We start from the raw sequence: 19,570 nt of genomic DNA, 5'->3' as shown, positions 1-19,570 counted from the left end.
TGTATCTTACTAAAACAGAAATTGTAGAATCTGTTGTCTTACACTGCCTGCCTGCATGTCTACATAAAAACCTATCAATGCAACACACTTATTGCAAGTTATAAGAATAAATTATTCTTTGAGAACTACAACGACATCTAAAATACAAGAATATTTTGTGGAAAAGAGAAAGCAAGGAAGATATTACTTTGTTTTCAAATTCTTTCACACTGATGTCTTTATTTGAGGAATTACCTGGGGATACAGACCCCACCATATAATTAATGTTAATGTGAGTAGATTACTTCTACATTGGTCAAACAACACTACGGAAATCCAGGCAGCAAAAAGTCAGAATTCTTACAGGACACTGCAAAGCCAAATGATTTCAGCTAAATGTAAGCATAATTTTCTATACCTACAATCACAGAGTTACTTTACCCACAGAATAAGTTGGTGTTCCATTTAACACAAAGGAATAAAAATCTTGTTTTTTAAGAAACTGAAAACCTTTCCATGTCTCAGAAAAATGATTAGAAAATGAATAATTAGCTATGAATACATGCATCCATTCAATTTTTTCAACAAGACTATATCTGAACTACAACGTATGAACTCTAGACAGAACTGAATAGAAACAGAAAGCCAATGTATAAAAATGCTAAGATTGAAGACAGAAGGAAATTCCTTTTATTCTATTTTGGCTTGCATTTTCTTGTTTTCCTTAAACCATTTTACATTTACGTATTTCCTTCTCCTAATTACATGTTTTTCACAGTTTATCCCAATCTATCACCTAGAGGCAGTTCTTAACAATGCATCAATAAATGCAAAGGGAATTTTGACCTTGAATTTGATTCAGTGCCTTCACTATCACCAAGTCTCTAGCAGCTCGTAGGGAAATACCAATTAACAATTCTTAAAGTCAGATTCGGCCAAAGTTGAAACAGGTATGTGAGGAAGATAATTCTATGTGTACTGCAGATGTAAACAATGTTTTACAGTCACATTAAGAACAGTGAGGCAAAATTTCATTGGAGCAATTACAAAATACATTGAGAACCTGCCTCCAGCTCACTGTCTCTGGTATTATAATCATCATCTACTATAACACTCATAGATCCAGTTGCTCCATCAGAAATTAGAGACTTGGATTAATTTAACTGTTATAATGCATAAGTTCAAATTCATGCTAAATGTGTTCCAGTTTTCTACAGCAAGGAGAAAAAAATCCTGCAAAACCTATAGCATTTATGTTCAGAGTGAGGAGCAACACCCACAATTGCTACTATGAAAAACAGTAGTGCATTTTAACGCTAACTTCTGGGCAACAGCCACAAAAAGATGCATGTCTTAATGTTACATACTTCCAAATCCATAATCATATGGTAAGTTGGAAAGTGCGAGAAGTATGACTCATTAAAATTTGTTGCCACTGAGGCCAAAATATTAATGCGATGCACAATTAAGTTCAAGGTTTTCAACATCTTTCTCTCTCTCTCTGAAACTTGGGTTTTCAAAAAATAGAAACTGAGAAGGGCTCAAGTCAATAAGTCTCTTTATACCCACAGCAATATATAAAGCTATATTAAGAACATGTCAAGATATTAAGCTATATCAAGAATGTTACTTGTGGATTTACTGTGTTCAAGCTTTTATTATAAAAATCAGTAGTCTATTATTCTTCACTGCTGTGTGAAAAGGAAAATTTTGCAGGTGACTAACATTTATCAGTAATTCTATGAGGCTTCTCTATTCTTCAAGTGACTAAAGCACTAAAGAGGAAAAAAAAAAACCTGTAAAAAAGCAACTATAATTCTTCAGATGTTACAGAGCTGTCATTGTAAGTTTAAGAAATTATTTCCTATTTTGTTTTTCTTCAAGCTATAAATATATATGATACGCAGTTAGCTAAGCAGAGAAGAAAGCACTGCCCTAGGTACTGCACTAGGCTACAGCAGGGGCACAGAACGAGGGCACACCAGCACAGCTAAGAATAGATAATTACCCTGGATTCTTTGGTTCACTGTCTCGTGAACTTCCTCCCTTCAGCTTTCTAACCAGCTTCTCACTGCTGCGTCTAATGGAAGCACGAAGTTTGCTAAAGGAACCACTGCGTTTTAAAGATCCAGTGCCATCCTGAAAAAAATTGAACAAATGTGAAACTGCAAGAGTTTATTGCCCTCCCCCAAACCTAGTTTAACAATATTTCACTGATGAAAAATGTATTTATGGCTATTAATATATAATTTTTCCAAAACAAAAGGGTTCCTCCCAAACTGTAATAAGGATTTCCAAAATGTGAAGACATGCTCAAGCCATGATTCATAACAATTAACAAAGCCCCACCACAGCAGTCAAACAATTCACCATCACCATGTTACCATTTCACGAGTGCACTGTGCTTAAAAGAGTACAAGCCCCAAGCAAAAGCATTCCATCAGAGTCTACGAAAAAAACCTGTTTTATTCTTTTTAGACAGCTACATTACTTGCAAACATATTTAATTAAACCTAAAATCCTTAAACAAAACTACTTCTGATCAGAAACATGTATGGTTAAGTTCCTGTGCTTAGTTTTAACTCTCACCAAAGAAACCGTAAAACTCTATGAACTCTAGCTTTTCATACATTGTTTTCATGTTTTACGCTGCTGTGCTGATCCAAACAAGCTTCCAACTGACCACAATTCTATTTTCAAATGTTTTACTCTTAAAACTCAACAGTTTAGTAAGATTAGAAGTGACCAATTCCTACTTCATAGAAACCATAGGTAGTTACGAAAGAAGAATTGAAAAAGAAGAAAATAATATACTACTAAGCAGACAAAGACAGACACCTGAGTTGGAGTGAGTTTATTAGAAGTTAGAAAGACAAATACACAAATCACTGAACAACAAGATTAGTAGAGAAAAGCATAATTGCCAAAATCTCACACAAAGACTAAACAGCAATGCTACTTTAGAATAATAAGTGAAGACATCTAGAGTTCCATATTGATTTTAACCATGTAATAGGTTTCTAAATACATTTTAAAGCACTTGGAGAACATGCCTTACTCTTACAGGTTTTGGTTTGTTTTTCTCCTGTAAAGATCACCATCATGCCATTTCAATAATACCTTGTGTGATACTTTTAACTACCTTTCTTCCATAGTGAGCAGCTACTTATAAAGTTCATTGTTACTTCTTTTTTTTTTACTAATGTATTACACAGCAAATGGTTGTAATAACATTTTGTATGACTAGATAAATATCTGGCAAAGCTACACATGTACAGAAATAGAAAAACCAAAAAGACACCAGCACTGAAGGAATGGCCAGTTTACAGGGAAGTGTAGCTCTGACAAGAATCTTAAGGGGGTTGCTAAAACACAGCAGTCAGTACTGAAGAGAGAAGTTAAAGCTTGAAGATGGTGCACGCCCGTCATGCAGGAGACAGTATAAGAATCACAAAAGGCATCTAGGCCTGTCAGAAATGGAGAGAGAAAAACTGAATGAAACTGTTGGGAAAAATTCAACAGTTTTCAATTTTGAACAGTTACGTTTACAGTATTTCTAGGTCACATTCAAAACCACTTTCTTCCAGAGTCAGGATGTGGACTGCTCTTAACTACAAAGTGCAGGCCCCTGCCATTACCAGAATGTATGTCTTTAAGCAGTTTCACCTATATGACTAATACGTGACTTATAAATGAGCATGAATGATGCTGTGCCTTCTTTAAGTTTGCTTTTGTACAAAATACAGAATACCTTTAAGAAGGCATGGCTTTAGCATTACACTTTGTAAACAAAGAACTTCCTTCTCAGCTGATATAAAGCAAAAATAAAGGGGGGGGTGGAAAAACAACAGAAGAAAGGAAGAGAGCAAGGTGCATTCATTTCAGCTTTAACTTCCGTCAGGAATTTTCCTCAAAACAAAACTGCAAGAAGACAGAAGCCTTCCTCTCACCTCCAGACAAAATTCTGGTTATTCCTTTAAGGAATTCAAATCCAAGTGATGCGTGTCAATTCAGTCTCATGACTATTTTTTAGAACATATCTGTGCGTGCGTATATTATCCAAGTGGAAACTTTCGTACTGTCTCCAATGCAGTGGTTGATCTACATGCTTTCCACTGCCGGTGTAAGTACAGAGACCATTACTTATAGTCTTAAGATACTGCTTTTGAAAGCCTTTACCTATAGCAACTGGAATGAACAGCAATTAGAATTGTTCTTGGAGATGGCAAAATGCCTTGCTACCAAGTGAGTAGAACATCAAAACCTAAGTGAGTATTTATGTTTCAAACTGAATGGCATATATAGCTCACACATTTTAAAATAGACTACAGCTTTGCAGGACTGAATAAAAAGAAGTCTGAATTCCAATTAAAAGTACTAGATCAGTGAAAAGGCTAATTATTCCTATGGTCTTAAATCTGCAACACCGTAGTAGTGCTAATGATACGAAGAACAAAGGCAAGACAAATCTGCTAAGTACAGAGTATAACTTTTATTATGCTAACTGGCATATTAGGAATAAGTAGACAAGCTTTGAGTACTTCAATTAAAAACATTAAACTTCCAAGTTAAACACTGATTGCATGATTAACAAAACACTTTCAAAACAGGAGTTCAGGATAAAAAAAAAATTCTCAATTCCGTGTAAACAAAGAAAAAACTCACGGAAAGATCCGCTTCCATGGCAAAGATTAACTGCCAGTTTTCATGGCACTCGGAATGGGAATTACCTTATTATTTTTGCTTACACCTTCCCATCATCATCATCATCATCTCCTGTACTCGGTAGCTGTCGGCTTCAATGCTGGTCTGACTGTCAGACACTTCTTATTAAACAAGATAACTCTTATTGGCTACTCCTCGATAGTGAAAATGCTTTAATTTCACACCTGAAAGTGGATTCAGGTGCCCAAAAGCTTGTCTTTGGAGGCACATGGTTAAAAATAATAAAATATACTTCCCTGCCCTTAAAACATTGTCTTAAATTAAAGAGTATTAAACCACAATGATTCATGTGTCTACCATCTGGCTGCAAGAACAATTCATGAAAACGCCAATTATGGATACCCACTGTCATTTTTTATTCAGAAACATAATAAGGTATAAAAACCTTGGGATTTCTACCTTGAATTTTTAAGACAAAGTATTTCTCTGCATTTTCAAGCATCTTTTGTTAACTTAAATATACACTACACAACATCACTGAGCACGTCCATTTTAATAGTGACAGATGTACTTCAATAGATATTTCAGTTCCTTTTATAGGAATGTAAGACACTACATCAAAGCATACAATGCTTAACAGGGATTACATTCCACATGGAAGCCACTTAATTCAAAACATCTTCCATCAAAATGTTTTCAATAGTTTGCTGCGTTACACATGCCACCTATTTTCTGACAGCCAAGAACATGAGTCAGCTTGAGCACTTCAGAGGGATTTAAAGAGAAAATAGAGGCTCTCTCCAGGCTCTGCACACAGAATTATCTGCCCAATAAAAAAAATTCTACTATACTTTATGAATTAGAATATTTTGTCTGGAGGGAACACATGAGGGGAAAAAAAAACACCCTACAGGATATAAAGCAGAGGGAAGAACAGCACTGAGATAGAAACACTAGCAGGGTAAAGGAGAGAGAGTTGCCCACTTTTGTATTATATGCTTTACATAAATTGCTTCCTTGAATAGAGGGAAAAAAGAAATAACAAAGATAAGAATGAAGCAATGCCACTTCAGCACACTAAAAATGAGAATTGTGTTTGCCTTGAGAGGTCAAAACTTAGTTTTCAGATCAACAAATTTTATCATTGAGTTTGATTCAAGTATTGACCTAGAAATACTGGCTCTATTGCTTTTTCAGAAGGCCTTTTCAATCCCAAACCTGCATGCTTGTTTAAGTAATGTCAATAACACAAAAAATTAATCTGTTTAGAACATACAGTCATGCAAAATACAGCAAAAGCTAAGGGAGGAGTACAGTACACAGTTCTAATACTGAATGGGCAAAATGAGAATTAAAAAAAAAGAGTTATCCAACCTTACTTTGGCTTTATTAATGACGCAGTGTTATTCACAATAGATGCTGATTGACTGTCTTGGCACTGAAAACCAATGCCAAGAAAACAAAAGTAAAGAGACAAAAGCAAAGATGGAAAGAACATTATCCTTTAAGACTAAAGCAGTTTGTGTTTATCAAGTTTTCTTTGTAATGCTACACTTTGTCTTATGTGGTAAAAAAAAAGAGAAGAAAATAAAAAGATTGCTGTTGTAAGAGAAACGAAACTTCAGAACACTCAATATTGCAAAGTAGGCTACTTCCCCTTCATAAAGCAAAAGTAGGCAACACCACTATTATAATCTAAGAGAATATTTTCAGCAGAATTGCAGCTGGGAGCTAGTTAACAGTACAACATATATCCCATTGCCAGCAATGGGATAAAGCATGGGAAAGCTGATGACAGAAGCAAACAACTACACAAGGCAGTTCAGTAACAGAAAGCTTGCACTGTCTTTCAAATAAAGGAAAACAATGGTTAGAAAAATGCATATGTCCTCACATTATATTTGTGGTTTTACTTTATGAGAGTGTTATACAGTAAAGCCAAAATATGGAAAACAAATAGGAACAAGCCCTGATTCCATCAAACTCTAATATGGAAATGTGATATTAATATTTCACGTAAGAAATGTGAAGTTACTATCACATTGTTAAGTGAAGGTACTGCCTCTTAAAACTGATTATATACAGCAGCTTGTAAAGTTACGTTCTTTTCTCTAACAAGGTGGGTAAGGAGGAGATTGGAGTTATTTTAGTGTTGGACTGGTCAATTTAATTTACTCTAAAAATGCTAATGCTTAATAAATCTCTGTAGTACGCTCTTTGTGACTCCAGCAGATGCAGTATTTTTAAAGAAATATTTAAAATATGGGCAAATGTGGCATTCAGAAGGACGAAAGCAAAAGTAAGTTAATTGCCAGAGTACTTCTACCAGCAAAAAGAAACCACCAACAAGCAACTGTACACCAGACCACAACCAGGACATTCAATCAGCATTAAACAACTCAAGAGTTAAATACAACTGCTTGGGATTCTTGAAGAAATATCACCATTCAGGACAACAATAGAAAAGATGATTTAAAATTTTTAAATATTATGATTTTTTTTACATTAGGTTATGAAAACCAACATGTTACTCTTCATTTCTTAATTGATTCTGCACAATTACAAAATACAAAGTATATCAACTAAGAAACTACTGAAAACATGATAGGCTGGTGAATGGACAACTATATTTTTTATGGTGATAATTTATCTAGTCTATTTTCTTAAACTGTGTACTGTACTTACCCCATTCCATTCTACGCTCATACTCACTTCCTCGCCTCCATCAGGACCACTCTCGTACTTTACCACATCAACATTGAGGCTTTCTCGACTTCGCCTTTTTTCTATGCTCTCCGGGTCATTCAGCACTTCAGCGACTCTCTGTTTATGAACATTGTCAAGACCCTGAGAAACAGATAAAAAGGGAGAAGGTCTTATTTTATTACAAGCTGTATTAATCTACAACTTACACGCACTAACCAAATCAAGAAAGAAGTGACACTAACTTGTACACCAACACCCTGATTCCGCTTTCAAAGGGCAGCTGAGTTGCCCTTTATACACTGCAGGAGTCAACACAGCATGAAGTGGACAGACAGTCTGGTAGTAGGAGAGTTCAGTGATGTGCAATTCTATTCCTCCTTCCCTATCACTCGTGAAAGCCTCAAGGTGTTCATGTCACTTACCTGAAGTCATTTGGCCACCAGCTTAACCTTTAAGCAATTTATAGATCATGAACAGTCTGTGCGGTTCTTGGTTTTCTACCTATCAAACAGTGCATAATTCACCCATCTTTGGAAAGAACATTGCAGGTGTCTGAATATCTAATACCTAAGACACAGGCTATGTTATTTAAAAATACTGATATATGACACTTGGCACAGCTGTAAACTTTATATTTCAGAAAGAAATAAAATAGAAGAAAAGCTTATAATAGAACAGACTATATATATGGTCAATAAAATACATTTACTTTGTGTTAAAGAACACCCATCAATTAGCTTTAATTCTTTTCAGTCCTTTAAACATCTTACAAGTGTTAAAATACTTCTATGAAAACCTTGCACTAAAAATAAAGGCAAAATATTTAACACAGAAACTAGAAAGTAACAATCATACTTATTTCAGTTTTGTTTCCTTTCTAATAAACTGACTCCAAATCATAAGCGGTATTTGCTGACAGGAAGAGATGAGTGCCACCAGACACATAAGATAGTATTCTTTCACTGTGCAACAAATGCAGCAGGGGATCTGTGTAACAAATCCATAAAGTCTGCTGCAATACAGAAAGAGGAAACTATGCCAAAATTCTACTTAAGAGTAAGGTGTACGAATAACAATTAAAGTTGTTTTAGTGGCATGGAGAAATCAGGTTCTTGGTTCCCATACAGCTACCTTCCACTAAATGAAGGGAACAGCCCTCCCTAATGGAATTCTGCACACAAAGAAGCATGAAACCAACATGCAATAATCATGTATTTTCACTTCCATGTGGCTGTGTGGTGCAGAAAAGTGGTGAGAGCTCTCAGACAGTGGAGAAGCATGGGCTCAAAATGGCTTTTGCACAAAGCCCTTTAGCAGTACAGAACATCAAAAGCATAAAATGATTTAAAATCACTACTGAGGAGGTGATGTACCACATTAACAACCTCTAGGCTCTGAGCCAAAGCTACTTCCTCTCATTTACCTCTCTTGTTAAAAAAGAAAGAAAAAAAAAAGGGAAAAAAAAAGAAACTAAGGGACAGGGAACTGCACTTTCCTGGTTTGTTTGATTCTGTCATGAGAGATGAAGAACAAAGAACTTCACTGGTCTTCAAAAATCTAGCACAGACATCCCAGCAGCTAAAGAAAACAAAAAATGTGTGAAGGAGACAGAGCTGTGAATGACCGATGGTTTACCACACCTGGGAACAAAAGTACCTCTTTGCTTTTAGCTTCAAAGGGGACAGGCATTAATCCTGCCTGTCCTCCATTACTTTAATGCCCTAGAATAGAAAGGTAGTGTTAAACACTGCTAGTAAGACAGCACTGTTTCCTACATGCCCGAATCTAGTGCCGTGTGTAATGTTACATGTTATGGTATAATGTTGCAGGTGGTATATGATGCATGAATGAAAACCTGAAGTATGTTTAATAACAATAAAGTAGCAGCAGTGAGCCTCCAGCAGACTCCATGGAAAATGGAGACAAGGAACCGCTTTTTTCCAGTGGTACTGGTAAGCCAGAAGTGAGATGATTAAACTGGGACTCGAAAAGAGATTTCTCTAATAGCAAGATCCTCCCATCCATGATGCAGAAATATCAACAGGCAAATTTTCATACTCGCCTGTTTACGAGATCTCATTGCTGCCTCTTCTAATGTTTCAGCAGCTTCAAATTTGCCCTGTCGTCTGTAAAGTGCCCCAAGGTTCTTTAAGGTAGTTGTTACTGTCGGACTATTTAAAGGAAAAAAAAATAAAAAGAAGAGTATACATATATATACACACTAAACACTTTCCAATTCAAACTAATAAACGCTTAATATTACATTTTTTGTTATTATTTGTCTTTCTTCAAACATACTATATTGCACTTCATATGCATGGAAAATTCTGTTAATCCCTTTCAATGTGCATTAACAGCTCACACTGATTAGTCAACAGCTCTGAAACTGGAAGTTAGCCTCTAGATCCACTCAAAAGAAAACTGGAGTGTTATATCCATGCATTTCTCAGATGCGTCTCGAGATGAAAATTGAGCTCAATCTGAGCGCGTCCAACTGAATAAACGTGGAGCTTCCAGAAAATGTCTACTCGTGCATTCACTATTACTGTGCAATGCGTTAGTCACAAAACAAATTACCAGTTCTTTTCATCAGCTTTTACTTAGTTCCTATTTGCAGTTTCTATACATTCAAACTATACTTGAACAACAAAAGGAGAAAAACACTGCATGTTCTGTTAACAAGTCTCACACTCCAACAAGACATTTTTGTTTCAGTGACACAAGAATTAGCTCAGTCACACTGTTTTGCTCCAGTAACAGTAGAGAAAAGATTTTCTCATGCATTAGAATGAACTAGTACATGAAAAACAAACCAACAAAATGTATTGCACCCAGAGTACATAATGGAGAGAAATGAGCAGATTTCAACAGTACAAAGGTTCTGCTGCTTGTTAAATACAAGAATTCACAGGCTGCAAAACCCGCACTGAACACTATCGGTACCAGGTGCAGGAGTATTCTTACATTTTACCACCTGTGCGTTGAAAAAAAGGCAGTTAAGGAACAAAATTAAAGCAAACAGAACATGGGGAGAGAGTTGGGCTTGTTTAGCCTAGAGAAGAGACCTCATGGCAGTCTTCCAGTACTTAAAGGGGGATACAAGAAAGCTGGAGAGGAGCTCTTTGTTAGGGAGTGCAGGGTTAGGACGAGAGGGAACAGTTTCAAGCTGAAAGAGATTTATACTAGATATTAGGAAGTAGTTTTTTACTGTGAGGGTGCTGAGGCACTGGCACAAGTTACTCAGAGAAGTCATGGATGCCCCATCCCTGGCGGTGTTCAAGGCCAGGCTGGATGAGGCTTTGAGCAACCTAATCCAGTGGAAGTTGTCCCTGTCTGTGGCAGGGGGGTTAGAACTGGATCATCTTTAAGGTTCCTTCCAACCCAAACCATCCTATGATTCTGTAAAGTATAATCCAATCTGAAGTCCTTGTTTCTCCTTTCATTTTAAGGTACATGTTTTCATTCACACAAAACTATATTCTTCACACTTTAGAAATTCAAATAATGCTGAACTCTGGCAGTCTACTTTTGTTTCTTGTGCCAGCTAGAAAACTTGAGGCTCAGTTATTTGCAGGCTCATTTTTGCTTTTGGCCCTCTTTAGAGGTCTTGCTAGGGCAAGGAGAACACATATGCCAACTAATAGTATAAAAATAAAGAAAGGTGACCCATGCTTCCATACGAAGGGCTGCCAAGAACGCAAGTGGTGAATTTTTATGTCATTTACTAAATCTAACCAGCTTAGATTAAAGGTAGCCCCAGGACTTGAGCACTGCTACTGTGTTCCTGAAACCTGGTCTTGGGGTCTGAATTTTTAATACTATAGTTTTTATAGCCCTAAGGAAGCAGCTGGTTTGGTTTCATTTTTAAACATGCTTTAATCTGACATTTCTGGATACTGGGTACTGCCATGTTGTTGATGCTTTAAAGAAATCACCCACCTATCGACTTTGCAAGCTTTGTACCAGCCACCATATTCTCCAAAAGATGTGCCATCTTTTTGCTTTCCCTGAAACAAAAGTAACATTGAAAAAATGTAATTGATTTGTAACATCAATAGTAAAAGCTCTAAAAAAAGATTTATGACAAGGGCCTTACTTTGCATTCTTCCCTCTCTTCTGCATGCATCCAAATAGGCTTATTTTCATCTAATGAAACAGAAGAAAATATGTTATAGAAGTACAAAACTACAAACTATTCATTGATTTTCACTTTTGTGATATGAAGCTGTGAACCAGAGCATTAGACTATTGCCACTACAAAAAGTTTACTGTCTGTCCTACAAGAAGCAGATAAATAAAACATGCATCTCTCTTTCTTAATGTTACAATTCTCTCTTCTCTTCTTATCTGAATGTAGAAACAGGTACTTCTGAGAAGCTTTCAAGTCAGTGTATGCTGCCATCGCTTTCCGTCACTTTATCATGCATTTAGTTCTGTGCTAGAAAATATGTATTAATTTCTTTTATCATAACAACTGTTTTTCACATGTACTAAGTGGTGCATATGCTACTGTCATGGAATGCAATGGAAGTTCCACACTGATTTATAGTTGATAAAACGCATTTCAATTCAATAATGTACAGTGTAACAGACAATTTAAGAGTACTTTCACCATTCTTTAGACTTATTAATGGCAGACTCACATTAACAAAGTACTTATTATATCATTAAAAATCCTGCACTGACTTTTTCCTGTGACTAGAACAGGAAATACATTTTTCTGCCCCTATAAAACCACCAAAATCGGTTTCGGTCAGGCATAAGATAAACTATGCCAGAAATACAATCCATACAATATAAAGCTACCAAGTCTACCTCATGTAAGAAAAATTCTATTTTTAATCTAATCTTACTGCTGTATCTAAATGCTTTCTTATCATGAAAGTACTTGAATGCATCTCTACCTCAAATCGATGATAATTTTATCAGGATACAACTAACTTCCTGCAGATTTTATTTCATAATAACTACAAAAACGAAACATAGATTCAAAGCGAAGGACTAAGCTTCTTACCGTCTACAGAGCCAAATTCTCGTTCATGAGCACGAGTAAGAATCTCTTTGTATAAAGTTTCTGCTTGCTTAAATTTGCCCTGTTTTAGATAGCAGGATGCCTAAAAGCAAAATACATCCAAAAGATATCAGCACACTGATTTATTTAGCTCGATAAATTATAAACATAATACATGCTGAATAAAGGTGCATTTCATTTAATCAGAAAATTTCACTTTTTCTTAGATTTACTTTACAAAAGGCTTACCAGGTTATTCTTTGTTTTTGCAACATTTGGATCATCTGGTCCCAGCTTAGTTTGGTAAATATCCAGTGCCCTCTGATAGTAATATTCAACCTCCTCATATTTACCCTGGTTCTGGCATAGTAAAGCCAAGTTATTTAATTGTTTGGCAACATCAGGGTGATCTTTCCCCAGGACCTGAAAATAAAATATCTTGTATTAAAACATTCTCCAGTCATCATATCAGGACTTAGAAATGCATGTGAGGACCACAAAGCAAAATTTGCATCTGAAAGACATAAAAATTACTCAATTCTATTTCAAACTGAGAATGCTGAAGAACAATTGACAACAGGAATAATCTAAGTAGTATAATAACATTACGTGCAGCGTATTATACAAAGAAGCCTGAAGATGGAGGCATTCTGTCTCATGGACTAGAATAAATTTCCACATAGTAAAATCAACTAAAAAATTTTAATGATGTTTCATTATTCATTCATCATAATGATGTTTCATTCCAATGCCCTTGTCAAATCAAAGATTACTTAACTATCAAAGGGGAAAGAAAAAGGTAAAGGAGGTTAATTACAAAATATGGAATTTAGAATACACCCAGAGTGTTTCAGCAGCTTTGTAGGACTGCTGCAATCTACTACTCTTTTGAGTGTCAGATACTGCAAGCTACTAGGGCATGGCTAATTCCATGGTTTATCTGGCACACCTACCCAACCAAAACATAAAAAGAGTATTTAACCTTACCCCTCCCTCAAAAAATCCACACCAAGGTGCTGTATTCTTTTCATCATACCTTTTCTCTAATTTCCAGAGCTCGCTTGCACAACGGTTCAGCTTCTTTGTACTTTCCTCGTTTACCATATAGTACTGCAAGATTGTTTAGAGTTGCTGCCACCTGTCAACAGGAGAGAAATATTAATTACACTGGAATTTGCCGATACAAATATCTGACAAATGCACACATCTCAGTGCACAGATGTTTTTAAATTTTCCATGCACAGGGCAGACCTCTTGAAATTTGCAGATGAAGAGATTATTGCTCTTGAATGCATACATACACAAATGAGGAAAGGCCCGAATCATTAAATACTTTTGCTTCAATCGTGGAAATGTAATTTGTTCTTTTCTTACAGTTACCTCCCAAATCGATACTCAGAGCTGCCCTGCTTCACACAGGCTACATGAAGTGATATATCACATTAAATTTAAACACTAAGATCAAAAGCTTGATTTACGTTTCATTTGAAAGCAGCAATAAAACAAATCAGAACACCTTCAACCTGAGTTTAATAAAGTGATTGAATAAGCAATTTAAAATCTTTCTTCTCAAATTAACTTCCCACAGAAAATCCATGCAATTCCAAGTCAAGTATGTGCAAGTCATTTGTGGCGAACACAATGCTCAAGAGGTACATTAAATATTTAAGAGAAAATGAAGAGTGTTATGTTGTGGCCTCCTACCTGTACTGTTTAGAGATAAGCCAGGTCTTAAAAATTTCCCTGTTGAGTTTAATATTACAATGAGTTGAAAAAAATTCAGTGAAAAACACAATGAAAAATATGATATTGCATGTATACAGACCGCTGGATGATCTTTGCCCAAAGTCTTTTCACGGATAGCCAACGCATCATTCAGGAGATTTGCTGCATCTTTGTATTTGTTCTGGTCTCTAAATTTTAAAGAGGCATAATTAATACTGAGGATTCAGAAAAGAAAGTCATAAAAATGAAACTGACTTCAGTACTGGCGTAAAGATGCTAGTACAAAAGAGTAATTGATAATATATTCAGAAATCAGGAAGTAAAAACCTGAAGGTAGTAACTGCAAAGTAATGTGCTGGTTGAGGACTAGCATGTACTACTTCTACATGGCTGTCGAATTTATATGTCTTGACTATAAATAGGTAATCAAGACATACCCCCTCACTAGATTGATTAATAAAAAAAAAAGTAACAAAAATAGCTTCACTCACAAAACAAAGGCACAGGCAAAACCACAGCAACTTGTTTGACTTTTAGTATAGGGAGAAATATAAATATTGCAGGACTCTCCTAAGGTTTTTAATAAAATATAGGGAAAGGAAAATAATAAAATAGTTAAAAAATATTAGCTTGAACATTAACAGGTAATAGCCAAATACTAACTGTTTACTTAACTGATATTTATCTATGTCAACATACAAACCTGTACACCAAAGCAAGTATGTTCAACATAGTGGCAACATCAGGATGATCATGACCCGAAGTCTTCTCCAGATCTTCAAGAGCTTGTTTACAGAGAGGTACAGCAACCTCATATCTACCTTGGGAAGCGTACTGAATAACAAGATTATGAAGGGTCCTTAATCTTGCCGGAATTTCATAGCCACCTTGCTGGGCAGCAGCTGCTGCACTGCTATGCTGCTGTTGAACTGAAAGAAATCCACAAGATTTCAAGTGGTTGAAAAGATGACTGTAACTAAAACATCTAACATTACTGCTCAATGATACAAAATGAGACTGAGTGGATTTTATTTCTTCTATACAAAGCACCAGTATTAGAACGTACTTCACAGTAGTCATGATATCTCAAAGAGGTACAGTGAAAATATGTTTTTATTCTACATACTCTGTCCAGTGTTGTATAAATATTATTTTAAACTTCTATTAGCTCAAAGCGCCAAATGTAACAAACCAATGAAGAAAGGAGGAAACTATTTCAGCTCAGCAAATCATTAACGATTCTCAAGATTTTATCATGATTTTGCACATATAAATATTGATATTTCCCTACAGATAGACAAACCAAATACTTGCAGAAAAGCTCCAACAATTTGTCCTTTTTCCATTATTCTCCTTCTCTAAACACACAGATTATTTTTTTGTTTCCCCTTGCTATCACTTGGAATAGCTATGGGTGGCACTTAAAGAATTAAAACACCTTGGATGCCACTGCTAAAAGTTGCAAGAAAAAAGCACTGACACATGAAAGCCAGTGTTAACCTTTAGGTTTTACCTGCTAATCCTCAGGCTTCACCACTTCTTTTCCAGTAGCTCCTAACATCTGGTCATTGCAACCTCCACCCTCCCACTCCCACCCAAGATCTCCTACCTCTTTTCTGTCCCCCGGGAGATTTCTAGGAAGACTGAAAAAATTACCTCTTACACACTGTCATTAAATTCTAGCCAACATAGTGGATAAGGGCTCTAGCCATGAGCCTGATTTTCTTCTCTCCTTTCTATTAAGAAAAAACACTCTCAGACCAAGTGGGAGCCTTTTTATGTCAGTGGAATCATAATTCCAAGCCTACACACACAATCACTGCTTACCAAAGCACTGAAGCATTTCGTTTTTCCTGGAGGTCAAAGAAATTACTGAACTGTCAACTTTGTCTTTTGTGAAGCGAACTAAGGTGGATGGACCATGCAGGTATATAGACAGCTTTGCCATTCAACTTTCCTACTAAAAAATTATAGGGAAGGAAGGATGACCTCAGGATGGAGTTTACGGTCAACACTAACCTATACAAAACTTTTCAACCCTTCCTTCCACTGCTGGCTGCAGACAGCATTACCATGCTATCAAGCATGCAGTGTATCTTGTGTAAGTGTCCATAAAGGAAATTCAAAACCCTGCTCATTACAAAGGAGGTAACAAACATTCAAACATTTTTTTCTGAAGTCAGTTGTCTACTAAGAACCATTATACTCCTAGCACACCACAATATATGATAACAGCTTCACATCCATGCAAAACCCGCAACATTTCACTAAACTAGGCTTCTCTGTTAATGGCTTCTTTCCACTGCGCTACCAAGCTTCTACCTCAAACTTCACTGCATAGTCATCAGTCCTTCTGACCTGAAAACAACACTTCTAGAATGAGTAGTGAAGCCATGGTAGACAACCTTAGCAAAGGACAACAGATTCTATGAGAAAGACTTCAGGCTGAAACCTGCCCCAAAATGTTAAATCAGATCATCAAAAAAGATCATTAACAGAATTCACCATCTGGGAAGACCATTAAAAAGCTTCAATGTTTTGGAATCTGCCTCAGTCACACTGAAGGAAACTTTTCCATTCTGAGGCCCACAGGAAAGACCGTGGGGATCAATTTTGAACTAAAGTCAGTCTTACGAATTTTACAACAGCTACTCTTTAAAAACCTAGACCCCAGTTCTATACATATCAATGCAGACAATGTATATATCAATGACTGGGTTTCTTATTCTAGCAGAGGCATTGACTACTCCCCTGTGTCCCAGAGGACCCCAAGCACAGACTCATTTTTGTAAAAAGCATCTTTATATTCTGCATTGCAGAAATATACTAACACTGTAATTTGAAGTGCACTTACTTCCTTGTCCTTGGTCATCTTCATCATTGGGAAATAAGTCATCCAAAGGCTCCTTGGTGGAATCTGTATCTTTATCCTCCTACAAAACAACACCAAACCCAAAGAAATTGCTGCACTTAAATCTAAGGCATAATGGGATAGTCCACTTGTAAGCAATGTTAAAACATCCAGAACTTAGGAATTGCCAAGAATAACATTTCTCTTAAAAGTTTAACAAAGGTCTTGCATTCAAATATATTTACATACTCTGTCCCGAAACAATACAGGACACTTTCAGAAGAGCCAGGAATAGAAATCAGGTCTCCTAGATTTCAGTCTCAATTTAAGCACACAAGAACAAATTTGCTATACCCACAGAGACGTTACACCTACCGAAAGCACCCAGTGAAGACTGGACGATACTGAATACAGAACTGCCCACCGTATTTTTTTAGTGAAGAACTCAGTTATAAATGAGCAAGGGAAAAAGAATAAGGAGATCCATTTCCTGAAGGAGAATAAAGCTGCACCAGCAACTTTAGTTCTGTCATCTCAGTTTCTGAGTACTGAACTTCTACACAAATAAGAGATATTGAAATCATGATCTCTGAGGTTCAAATTCAAAATAAAACACTTAGAAGGATGTTCAACTCCAAGAGTCTCCATACAGTAACATATTAATTTCTACACGACCATCAGTGTATATTCATTTTAAACATCTGATATCATTCAAAATTCCACAATCATGTAAAATAAAGAAACAGATCATCCCTTGGTCCTGCTTCCTAAATGTAGAGTCTACACAATATAAATAGTTGAAGTTCTCAGAAATGTGAATCTCAGTGAAGAGAAAAACCCAGGAGCAGAACACATTCCTATTTTCCTAGCTCTCTGTCCACCACCTTTTTCCACAGAGGAGAAAAAGGCAACTGCTGCTGCTGGCATTCAAGTTCAATGGTGGCAAAGTGGGTGCTCTGCGGAAAGAGCAGATTGATGGGACTAGATCTCAGATGGGAAGTTCATAATTCTAATTGTGCCGATTCCAACCTCATACTGTGTATGTACAATTAACCATTTTCAAAGGCTAACAACAGAGACTATCCATACGGCTAACAAAACTATAAAGATGCTTTGCTTACTTTGACTCTACTTGCCAATTACACTTCAAATAACGGTGCTATTTAGGCCATCTGCAAATTACAGTTCAACAGTTAGGAGACCAAAATCCTAATATTCCCTCCTCCTGCCCCTTTTCTAAACAGGCCTCACTGGCAATATCCGGCTACAAACACGAACTCATGCAGTAGCGCTAGAAGTTTGCATGTAACTGGCCAAAACAACCCTCACTACTCACAATATGTTAAAAAGGATCCAGTCAAGCAGTCCATTAAGTATGACTAAACTTCACACATTTTCAATCACTATGTTGCAGAAATAATTAGTTGTGAAAAACCGTTCTTTCTAAGACACAGATGAGAAGGTCTGAATACGACTTTATCATGCCATCTAACTTAAAATAAAATAAAAGCATAACAAGAAGGGCAAATAATTCAGAAAGCTTTTCAAGTGATGTTACTTCTGTAAATTAAAATATAACCTATTTTCTCTCTGATTCTCAGAATATGTAACACAAAGGGCTAGCCAAACTCGACTGAAAACGTGCAGATGAGCACAATGTCTGGCAGAAGGTCACAAAAGGGCATTCAATAACATCCCAGCCTAGTGTAAATTCTCAACAGATACAAAACCTACACACTGATTTTACTAAACAAAAATTAAATATTTTTCTTGTAGTCAAAATAAGCCCAGTCCCCTATGCATTTAAAATCTCTGATAGCTTACATTTCCCACTTACCTTAACTGTTCAATTTACAAAAGGAAATTCTTGGGTTGAAGTTCAGTTCTTCATAATTCTTTAAGGTCACATGATAGTAAGCAAGTATTTATCGATTTTGACTCTCATGCATTTTATTATCTACAGACAGTAAAACATTTACTCTTTCAAAATAGGAATGAACAGAACTCTTAATCTTTCTGCAAAATACATGACAGTGGTACAAGGCAAGCATTTTAATGACAATTTTCTGTTACAGACAAAAAGCTTTTATCTGTCAATTCTTGGTAACTAAGTAGATTACAGCACATGTAAATAAATGCAAGGTGCTTTTTACTATACAGCTACTTACTGATGGTGAAATATCATCGTCATATTTTTTTAATTGATTCATGAATTCTAGATGCTTCTTCTCTTCCTCCAGCTGAGCCACAGACTGCTCACTTTTTTGTAGTTTCTGTTGTGTATTGGCTAGTTCATCCCGTAGCCACTGATTTTCTTGGCATAGTCGGCGAACCTGAGCTCGCAATTTCTGCTTCTCTGATTCCACGGCATTTAAGTGATTTGACAAGGCCATCATTACCTAAAAAGCAGAAGGTGTCACATGACATACTTCCTCTAGAATGCAGTTCTGTATTTAACATAGAAGCCTTTTATTATTTAAAGCTGTGAAATCTAGCAAACATGCAGATTTCTCGTCTTTATATATCTGGTTCTCACTTTTCCTCTCAACTTTACCTTTGTTCAGCCAGAATTAAACTAGGGGAGCTCTTCACTAATGATTGTTTTCCATCACGCTACCATAAGTGAAATCATT

The 19,570-nt window shown here is 36.2% G+C and overlaps 1 protein-coding gene across 7 annotated transcripts in view; it reads right to left on the bottom strand.

Annotated features, from left to right (window-relative positions):
- KLC1 (kinesin light chain 1) overlaps positions 1-19,570 on the bottom strand; it is a 45,862-nt gene that overhangs the window by 6,133 nt on the left and 20,159 nt on the right. For 3 of the 7 annotated variants that reach the window (XM_054066643.1, XM_054066642.1, XM_054066645.1), the window contains 12 exons: positions 19,106-19,336; positions 16,941-17,019; positions 14,790-15,015; positions 14,187-14,274; positions 13,398-13,499; positions 12,611-12,784; positions 12,365-12,464; positions 11,447-11,496; positions 11,290-11,357; positions 9,413-9,521; positions 7,330-7,491; positions 1,988-2,118 (listed from right to left, as the gene is read on the bottom strand). In XM_054066643.1, the coding sequence (XP_053922618.1) occupies positions 1,988-2,118; positions 7,330-7,491; positions 9,413-9,521; positions 11,290-11,357; positions 11,447-11,496; positions 12,365-12,464; positions 12,611-12,784; positions 13,398-13,499; positions 14,187-14,274; positions 14,790-15,015; positions 16,941-17,019; positions 19,106-19,336 (1,520 nt within the window). Of the gene's footprint in view, positions 1-1,987; positions 2,119-2,145; positions 3,447-7,329; positions 7,492-9,412; positions 9,522-11,289; positions 11,358-11,446; positions 11,497-12,364; positions 12,465-12,610; positions 12,785-13,397; positions 13,500-14,186; positions 14,275-14,789; positions 15,016-16,940; positions 17,020-19,105; positions 19,337-19,570 lie in introns of those variants that run through there. The other 4 variants (XM_054066644.1, XM_054066646.1, XM_054066647.1 and 1 more) reach the window with 3 other exon arrangements.

Source organism: Cuculus canorus, chromosome 5 (genome assembly GCF_017976375.1).
Source record: "Cuculus canorus isolate bCucCan1 chromosome 5, bCucCan1.pri, whole genome shotgun sequence".
In the NCBI taxonomy this organism is placed as follows: domain Eukaryota; kingdom Metazoa; phylum Chordata; class Aves; order Cuculiformes; family Cuculidae; genus Cuculus; species Cuculus canorus.
Note: the sequence above shows the minus strand (reverse complement) of the source record. Positions and strands in the feature narration are given on the sequence as shown.